This window comes from Capricornis sumatraensis, chromosome 7 (assembly GCF_032405125.1).
Source record: "Capricornis sumatraensis isolate serow.1 chromosome 7, serow.2, whole genome shotgun sequence".
Lineage (NCBI taxonomy): Eukaryota > Metazoa > Chordata > Mammalia > Artiodactyla > Bovidae > Capricornis > Capricornis sumatraensis.
The window spans coordinates 5,307,186-5,317,692 of record NC_091075.1 but is presented as its reverse complement, the minus strand read 5'-3'; the positions used below and the strand labels follow the sequence as shown (position 1 = coordinate 5,317,692).

Below are 10,507 nucleotides of genomic sequence, written 5' to 3'. Positions count from 1 at the left end.
AGCATTCTGTATGACTCAATTTTCTCTTTTTTCTTAGCGTATTATTTATAGTACATTTTAAAACTTTTATTGAGTGATTGCCCTAGAGTTTGTAATGCACATTTACAATTAATCCAAGTCCACACTCAAATAGCACTATCCACTTTATACGTAGTTCAAGTATCTTATAGTAGCAATCTTCTTTTTACTTTCTCTTTCTGATATTTAATTGTTGGTATAAAGTAATACAACCAATTTCTGTATGTTAATCTTGAATCCTGTTACTTTACTGAATTCATTTATCAGTTCTAGTAGTTTTGTGTGAAATTTTTCGGGTTTTCTAAAGCCTGAAGTCTTTTAGAATATCATGCCATCAGTATATAATGACAATTTTACCTCTTTCATTCCAAGTTGGATAATTATTTCTTTTTCTTATCTGAATGCTCAGCTAGCACTTTCAGTACTATATTAAATAGAACTAGCGAGAGTTGGTGGAGAAGGAAATGGCAACCCACTCCAGTGTTCTTGCCTGGAGAATCCCAGGGACGGGGAGCCTGATGGGCTGCAGTCTATGGGGTCACACAGAGTCGGACACAACTGAAGCGACTTAGCAGCAGTAGCAGCAGCAACAAGAGTTGGTATCCTTGTCTTGTTCCAGATTTTAGCAAGAAGGCTTTCAGCTTTTCACTGTTGAATATTGCATTGGCTATTATTGTGTTGAGATATGTTCCTTCCATATTCAGTTTGGTAAGAATTTTTATCATGAATATTTGTTGGATTTTATCAAACACTTTTCCTGTATTTATTGAAATGATCATGCATTTTTTTAAATCTTTTGTTGATGTGGTGATAATAACAAAATAATCTTAATTCTTCCTTCTTGTTCCTTGTAACATTGCTGTCACTCACTTTACTTATATATAAACGTGTTCATGCATAAGGATATATACTGCTATGTACTCAATCATGTATGTTTACACATGTAGACAAAATAATAACTGCAACTGTGTAAATGATTTTGTATTTTATATAGACATAATTATTGCTAGTATTGTTGCTATTACTATTTTTAACAGACTACTATATGTTAGAATGAGAAAAACAAAAGGTTTTATTTTATAATAACTTACTTGTTCTCTGCTGTTCTTCCTTTATTTATACAGATCTGAGTTTATGACCTATACCATTTTTTCGATGACCTATCTCATATTCAACTTTTAATTTTAATATGATATACTTAGGTATAGTATTGAATGTGTGTGTGTGTTTCTTGCCATTTATCCTCCTTGGTGTTCTTCATGTTTCCCAGATCTGTGGTTTGGTGTCTGACATTAACTTTGAAGAAATTCTCCCTCATTATTGTTCCAAATATTTCTTCTGTTACATTTTCTCTTATTCTGTTTTTGATATTCCCATTATACACAGGTTATACCTTTTGTAATCACATTTCCTGGATATTCTATTCTGAATTTTTGTTTGTTTGCTTGCTTATTTTGTCTTGTTTTCTCTTTGCTTTTCAATGTTGGATGTTTCTATTGACTTACTCTCAAGGTTAGAGATGCTTTCCTCAGTGTCCAGTCTAGAAGTGAAACATTTAAAGGTATTCTTCACTTCTCTTACAGTGTTAATGATCTCTGGCAATTCTTTTTTAAGCTTTCTTATAATTTCCACCTCTCTGCTTACATAGACCATCTGTTCTTGCATGATCTCTATTTTGTTCATTAGATCCCTTAGCATATTCATCATAATAAGTTATTTGAATGCCAGTCTGACAATATCAATATTCTTGCCATGTCTGAGTCTGACTCTGTTGCTTGCACTGTCTCTTCAAATTGTGTTTTTTGATTTCAAGTGTGCTTTGTAATTTTTTCTTAACTGGATGTTATGGGTAAAAGTAACTGGTAAACAGCCTTTAATGATGTTGAGGTAAACTGTGAGGAGAGGGGATGTATTCAACTGTCCTAAGATTAGGTCTCACTCTTTGAGTGAGTCTCTGAAATGTGAACTTCACAAGCTCTCCTCAGGTTGTTTGCCCCTCTCAGGAGAGGTAGGTGCTTACATTTGGCTGGTGTTGGATACATCCCTTCTCTACTGTGGGAGAGGAAAGGTAACTCGAAGTGGGTGTTACCCTTCCCCTAGGCCAGTTAGACTCTGATAAAAATCCAGCAGGTTAGGATCTGATAAAATAATTCTCCTAAAGAGCAGGCCTTGTTGAAGTATAGATTGCTCTGGCATATTTTAAAATGGTTCCTCTTCCTCACCTCCTGCTAGAAGCACAAGATATTTTTCTCCAATATTCAATGTAAAAGTGCAGTTAGGCTCCTGATGGTAAACAACACAGTGTGCCTCTCCCCTCCCATATGACTGGAGTTTTTAACTCTCAGATTTGTCCACTCAAAAATGAAAGTGAAAGTTGCTCAGTCATATCTCACTCTGCAACCCCATGGACTATACAGTCCGTGGAATTCTCCAGGCCAGAATACTGGAGTGGGTAGCTAGCTGTTCCCTTCTCCAGGGGATCTTCCCAACCCAGGGATTGAACCCAGGTCTTCCACATTGCAGGTAGATTCTTTTCCAGCTGAGCCCTGTTCATTACTAGGGAAGCCTGTCCACTCTAAGTCTCCATTAGAGTTCAAGGTTTTTTGCCCTACTACTGCTTCCATAGAAGTTTCTTCTCCAGTAACTTGTGATTCTCTGTATCTGTTTCTCTCTTCATTTGGGTCCAGTAGTCTGCTCAGTGACCTCACTTCTCTGATGGATCTAAAGAGAATTTCTGGTTTTCAGTTTGCTCAGTTTTTTACTTCTTAGGACAAGGTGACAATTTCTAAGCTTCTACTTACCAGACTGGAGACCAGAAGTTAGGATTTCTTTTTGGAGTGATGAACAAAAACTGGAATCATATAATGATGTTGATTGGACAACTCTGTGAATATACAAATTACCACTGGAAAGTACTTCTAAATCGTTGATTTTATAGTATGCCAATAATATCTCAATAAACAATAAAGAGAACGATTGCCCAGAAATCCATATGACCCTCACAGTTTTCATTTCTGATGATAAGCAAACAGAACTTTAGGCAATGCTACTTTTGACAAAAGAATAAGTATAATAAAATATAATTGCTTTAAAAAAAATGTCAAAAGTCACAGTTCATGATGTAATTCTGCTTAGTGAAAGAGCAGTTGTAAAGTTCCATCAAAAAACTGCTTCAGTATAAAATACTGAAGATTTAATTTAAAAAAACAGTTTTAATAAAATGCTGTTCACCCTTGGTCAACAATTTTAATTGACAGTTCTTCACATTCTCTCCCAGGGAGGATTCAAGATTAAGGAGCCACGTAGGTACAGTCCTTGTAACAGGACTCCACTCATGAGACCCTATATGATGATGTCAGGCTTCAACTCAACATGCTTATTGGTAAAATGATCCTAGAAGATGACTCAAGCTGGGATACCAGAAAGACTAGGGGTTGTATAGATCAGGAGGGCGGAGGAGAGCAAGACCTGGAGAACATGAAAGCAGGTCTGTATTGATAATCCTTGGGTGAGGGAGATCTGTGTCTCAGCTCTGCACCTGGGCTTGAATCACCATAATTAGGGATTTACGTTAGCTCTCAGAGGATGGCTTTGAAAATATCTAACTTTAACCTTGCTGATGTTGTTTAGGATTAGGGTCACTGTGGACTAGAAATACAGGTCAGGAATGGAAAGACAGGGGATGCAGAGGTGGGGGAATCGTGCAGAGTCTGGCATGTGGGAAGCTTTCTCCATGCAGGTCAAAGGCTCCTCTTCAGAAGCCAAGTTGCCTGGATTAGAATCCTGGCTGTCATTTACCAGCTGAGCAACATTAGATGAGTTATATAATATCTCCATGCCTCAGCTGTATCTTCAGATATGTGAGGAAAGCATTAGTGGTATTATTAGAATGATTTGTGATAAGTGCTATGTATGTGATCATTTATATTAGAAATTTAAAAATAGCAATGAAAATAAGCCCATTGTAGAAATATATGTTTAATATATATATTCATACCCATACAATGTGTTGCATGTACACACACACAAATATACTAATAAGGGAATCATTAAATGCAATTTGAGAAATCTTATCCATTTGTCCTAGAAAGCTATGCTCTCATTCTCATGGGCTCCAATTCTTAAGTGTAATGTGTTGTTTGATGGACCACATGGAGAAGCAGATGAAGAAAATAGGGAGACTGTGAAAGAAATCATGCTTCATTGAGAAACTACATTCTAGGAGAATCTCTGATTGCTGAAAGCAATCCTGGCTGTAAAAAAAAAAAAAAAAAAAAGGCCTAGCACTACCTCTAAACTCACTCAACAAGGCCAGTTATCCCTGAGATCCCAGCTTAAATTTACTTCCTTCTACCACTTTTACTGTTCATGGAAAAATACTTTGTCAAAATAAATATTTACTTGGTTATCGAATTTTGAAGGTATGGTAAAATGTGCATGCACGTATATATCCTTGGAAATTTGTGGAGTAGAGAAGGGAATGACAATATCCAGTCAACAGTAAAGAAATAAAGGTAGTATGAATAACCCAGTTCTATTTTAAATGGAATTCTCTCAGAAGGGAATTCTGGATACAAATAATCACCATGGCCATATTCTCTCCCCTCTTCCACGTCAGTCCTTTCTGCAACTGAAATGACAAAGAAGGTGAAGGTCATTGTTATGCCTTAATAATGTTACTTGTAAGGAGGGAAAGAGAAATCACTTCCTAAAGTTCAGCACATTGATGGGTCTGTTAACACTGGCCAGACCTTAGCCTGGTTCCTGCTGCATCTGCTGCTCAGTGTGTGGGGCTCAGATATTTCAGCTTGAGCTTTGGTTGCCTCTTCTGTGAAGTGGTCACACCAGTCACACAACCTCACACGTACTTAAGTACTTGATATACTACTTGATTAGGCTAAGTGCTTGAAACCCTCACTATTATCATTTTCTTTCTATTTTATATAAGCTACATTATAATTATGCTCTTGTACTAAACCAGCAATTGATTTTTGTTCTTGAGTTCGAGAAAACTCAATGGTTTGTGTTTAACATGAATGTTTATTTCTTCTTGAATCACAATGGATCTGTGGTTGATTTTAGACTTTACTACTAGCTCATGGACATCTTTGGATGAAAGAGAATATTTTGGTATTTAGTTCATTATTTATGAAAAGCTAAAGAATGAGCAGCCTATACAGCTGAATGAAGATTCTAGAAATGGCATCTCAGCAAATGTGCTGACAAAAAAGCACCTGCATATTCAGGCTGTTCTCAAGCAGCTATTTGTTTCCATAGCACCTAAGTAGACAAAGACAAAATCTCCCATTTGTCCCCCAAGGCAGAAAACACCAGTTAGTTTCAAATTCCAGGTTTTGGTAAGGAAAGATGATATTTTTCATTATGCATTAAATGATGGTTTTAGAATTGTTTTCAGTTAACTAAAATTCATTCTTCGGCTATAATTTGAATTTATATTAACATTCAATGCAAAGACTGATATTTGTCTTACAAGACAAATCATGCAAGTTTCTAAACTGTCATTTTGGTTATTTTAGAAATGAAAATGATATAATAAAAGAAAAAACACTTCTGTGGTAAAAAAGAACTTAGGAGAAGGAGTCCAATAAAATTTCAGCATGTAAAGTCAATTCAATAATAAATGAGAAAGAAGGATTTGGACCATTATTTATTCATTTTTAAGAAAAATTTTTAAAAACCTTCTGTGTACTTGCTTGCACTTTGCTAAATACACTGGGACACAGAATCTTATAAAACAGTCGCTGTCTTCATTAAGCTTCAGAAAGCCAGGGAGAGAGGCTGGACCACCAAGGGTTATACCACAAGGTAGAAAATGCTTTATTGGCAAGCAGATAGAGGATGCTTCACAGGAGGGAAGACAAGGGACCAAAAAAGAAAAACAAAAAATGAAGCTAAAGAGAGACATAAAAGAGACTATTCAGAAAACAGAGAAACAATTTTAGTAAAGAAAATGTCTGCCCTTCTAAAATCAGACACATTTAATATTTTGTATAATACATCAAAGATATGCTTATTTTTTAAAATATCTCTTTCAATGATTGTGAGGCTCAATCGTGATTACAGGGTACATGAAATGAGTATCAATATATTAATGTGACAAAATGCCTTGGTACACAGTGCATGATGTTAAGACTCCACAAAGCACACAGTTCACATAAGTTAACATGAGCTACAGGAAATGACCTCAGTTTTCTGGTATTTACCCCTCCTAGGCAGGGTAGACAGTCTTTCAACTCTGTACACCTTGGTGCCCGTTGAAATATGGCCATTGAACATTAAAAATGAGTAACTATGTAGGCACTGACGTATAGAAAATACACTTTGTGGTCATATATAAGCTAGAAATAAATGCTTTAAAGTTACATATATATTTATTTGTGCCAGAAGGCTTGACAAACACTGAACAGTCCATGAAGAACGGAAGCCTCTTGACCATTCATTCAAATAAATATATTCCAACTCTATGCAGCAATACTAATTTACTTGTTATACTCTGAAATCCTTTGGTTGTCAGAAACCAAAATAGTATTGAGGTTAGGGGACTGGTTTCCCACTTAATTCTTGTGAATGACCCAATGCCCCATGATATTCACCACTGAGTACTTTTAAATGCATTTTTCATCTGAAGTGATAATCAATTAGGAGCAAACTAAATCCTGTCTTAAAATCTCAAAAACAATGCAAGTCACTTCTGAACGATCTCAGAGTAGGCATTCACATCTTGAACGCTGCTTTTGCAAGCTGTCACCTGTAACAGGCTGAAGGGATGTGTATACTGCACAGGACTGCCCAACCTATTGACAATCTCATCTAAGCAGGACTGTCCGATCTACCAACAATCTCACTGAGCCAGGGTGGTTCAGTGGAGGGAGAACATCGGGTACAGAGCTTCTAAAGTCAGTTTATACAAATATATTAAAGAAATTTCTTTCTAATAAATACAATATAAAAGCCTTTCTACTCTATGCATAAGTTTACAAAGAAGCACTTCAAAGATGTTTGGTCAAGGCTATTGCCAAAATTTTCTAAAGCCCACACATTTTTTCCAGATATAATTATGACAACTGCTACAAAAGCAATAAAAAGCAACACAGGAAAATCTTGGTCTTCCTTAAATGATTTCAATCCCATTCCATAAGAGAACAGGTAATGAAAGTCCATTCAGGTTGTGCTTGTTTTTAAGCAGATGTCAATCATTTGGGACCAAATGCTATGGCAGGTTCAGATTTTTTCATTATCATCAGTGTGGATCTTTTTAAGTGCGACTGGGCTTGCTTGCTTCAGAGATGTTTTAGAAACATCTGTGTGCATGGTCGACATGGCGATGGTCTCATAGTCGTCATCCCGAGACCGGAAATCACAAAAGCTAAAGAAGAACTGCAGGTCTCTCTGGAAATTTTTGTTCAGGAAGCCATAAAATATGGGGTTGACACAAGTGGAGATCATGGCTGTGAGGTGGCAGAGAAGGAACAACAGATTATGGTTGCAGGTAGCAATGATCTGATGGTCCCAGTCAAACACAGTGTTGAAGATGGTGAGAGGCAGCCAGCAGACAGCAAACGCCACCACAATGGACAGCAGCATGACATTGATTCTTTTGGCTTCACTGGACCTGTACTTATTGTCTCTCATCTTGTCCATCATGCTGTTTCTTCTTTTTAAGCGTATGTATATCTACAAGAGGGAAAAAATAAAGAATTCAAATAGAACCATTCACTGAATGAGTACTCCTGCGGAAAGAAGGTAAAAATGAAAATGCTAAGGGGAAAAGGTTTTCCTACCTTGAAGTAGCAAATAAATATAAAACAGAGCGGGCCAAAGTACTGTAGCACCAAGAGGAGAGTGGTATAAGACAGCCGGTGAGAGTCTGATGGAAATTTATCAAAGCAGACGTATTTGTCCTTGAACGCATCAAGGGTCACATTTTGGAAGGGCTCATCTGTCAATACTTGATAGATCAGGAAGGGCAGAGAAGAAGCCACAGCAAGGACCCAGATGACCGCAATCCCTACGTATGCATGTCTATTACTTGGTCTCCAACCCCGAGGATTGATAATCAGCTGATGCCGTTCCACGGCGATAAGGACCAGAGAGAAGATGGACACAGTAATGGAAACGCACTGCACAAAGGGGTTCAACTTGCACATTGCCTCACCAAAAACCCAATGGTCCATCAGCGTGTAGACAAATGTGAAGGGAAGACACATGATAGCCACAAGCAAGTCTGAGAAGGAAAGGTTCACAATCAGGATGTTGGTGACATTTCTCATCTCTTTTTGCTTCAAGATGATGATGATCAAAGCCAGGTTTCCAGAGACCCCAAGAATGATCACAGCTCCGTAAGCAAGTGCTAACGTGAATATCATGGCCAAGGGCAGATGACAATCATCATTTTCGAAAGCCAAAAACCGGGAATTCTTCTCTGAAAAGTTATAATAGATTGAATGATTTTCCACCTGAGAAAATGATGTTGAATTCATTTTGACTGGTTTGGCTGTTATAGATGACTTTAGACAAATGGACAAAGACTCAACTTATTTTTATTCTCTATATTAAAATCCATTTATCAAAATTATTCTGAATTCTTCATTCCCTTGAACTGAACAATCTGTAAAGAGAAAATGACCATTGTTTTATTAATTTTATTGAGGGCAGTCGCAACAAGTTCTCATTCATAGTACAATTTAAAGTGAAGACACTGAAATAAACAAAATGTATTCTCTCTATATATACACATCTTTTTTAATATAGTAGAAATGGTGCAAACAATTTGAAAACACTACTAATACTTTTAACTGAATGTACTTATGTATTGAGTTTCAGGAAAATGCAGTGGTCTGTGCATTAGTAAAGTATGTATAAATCTCCTGCCTATAAGCTTTACCTAAAGGACCATCAGCACATTCCTAAACATTGTAGGAATATTAACATATTAAAAAAACAATGCACAGGTTAGAACATATGAAACAGATATGAAACTAACAAAGGAAAATTAAAAAAAAAATTGTACCTAATTCTTTCTCTTACTCTAAAAAAGAATTTATCAAATTGTATTGATAGCAATAGCCCCATCATACACTGAACTGCTCTTCAGAGAGGACTATTTGGTACAAGTACCTTAAGAAAATGATCAATTCAGTGAACCACCAAGAAACTTTGTCCTATGAAGGACTGCTGAAAGAACAAGAGATGTTTAATCCAAAAGACTTCCTAGGAATCATACACACATCTTCTCCCATCTGAACGGGCAGCATTTGGTCCATGGCTTCTGGTTCAGAATATTATGTCCACTCAAGTTAGAAGCAGGACCAAGGGAAATGGATTATATTAAAACTATTTCACATCTTTATGAGGAACAAGAGTTTAATCAAATGGCACAAACTGCCTGCAAACTGTTCCCCGCACATAATTTGTAATTGCACTAGAAAGTCTGGGAAAGTTCTCATGGTGTGTAAGGGGATTCAACTGGGGTAACTCTGAAGTTATTTCTGACTTAAATATTCAATAATTTTATTAACATGTCAGAAGCTTTCTATGGATTTCTAAGGTTTTGTTCATGTAAATATCTTCTCTCCCCACTAGACTGTATACAGATACAAGGCTGAGATGTAAATCTTAGTTGTACTTTTGATCTTTCACAGCATTTTGTAATAGGAATACTCTTTTCTTACCAATAAAACAAATCACAGACAACAGTCGTGTAGACCTTAAAAACGCCTTTAAAAAAAAAGAAAAAATCTCTGATATTCCTTAGATTACTAAGTAAATAAACGACATGGGGTTTTTTATGTTAATTAACAAGCCATTGTGCCTGTGTTAAGAAAGAGCATTGCAGTGCTTTTCTTTCTTCCATGAGAACAATAAAGAAAATCATGCAGATTTACTTCCGTTGAAAAGCAGATAAGAAATTTCATGAATAAAATATGCTTTTGCCTTTTAAGTGGTGCCACTATTGAATCTTTCCTTGAGTGCTTTTGCTTTCTAGAATATGAGGTGCTGTCTGTTATAAAACAACTTATAAAACTGAAGAATAAAATAAAGGTTGCTACCGTGTAATGAGAATGAAAGTATCATGGCTAGGAAAGGCAGTGGAATGATATCAAGTGTGAATGTTATAGAAACTCTCTCCTCTGTCAGCAGCCTGGAAAGACTGCTGAACTTCCTTGGTATCACACTTTTCTCTCAAGAATATCAAAGAGAGAGGATATCTGTGTCTATCAGTGTCTGAAAATGAACAGAGAGGAAGCAAGTGTTAATCTAAAAATTATTTAGAAATTTTGAACTTAAGAATTCAGGAAAAAGAATTTTTAACTGGAGGATAACTGCTTTCCAATGTTGTGCTGGTTTCTGCTGTACAAGAGCGTGAATCAGTCATATGTATGCATATATTGTCTCCCTCTGAGCCTCCCTCCCACGCCCCCATCCACATCTCTAGATTGTCACAGAGCAGCAGGCTGAGCCCCCTGTG

At 36.6% G+C, this 10,507-nt stretch overlaps 1 protein-coding gene across 1 annotated transcript; it reads right to left on the bottom strand.

Moving 5' to 3' along the window:
- Window positions 1-7,260: 7,260 nt before the first annotated feature.
- Window positions 7,261-8,519, bottom strand: NPY1R (neuropeptide Y receptor Y1). The gene is made up of 2 exons (XM_068975614.1): window positions 7,821-8,519; window positions 7,261-7,713 (listed from the first exon to the last, which is right to left on the bottom strand). Exons 1-2 carry the CDS (start codon window positions 8,517-8,519, stop codon window positions 7,261-7,263), a joined length of 1,152 nt encoding a protein of 383 aa, XP_068831715.1.
- Between the last annotated feature and the right edge of the window lie 1,988 nt (window positions 8,520-10,507).

Excerpts from the sequence above, each read along its gene's own strand:
- NPY1R (XM_068975614.1), bottom strand. The coding sequence starts at position 8,519 with ATGAATTCAACATCATTTTCTCAGGTGGAAAATCATTCAATCTATTAT. Across the intron at positions 7,714-7,820 it reads TATTTATTTGCTACTTCAAG|ATATACATACGCTTAAAAAG; the intron begins GTAGGAAAACCT and ends TCCCTCTTGTAG.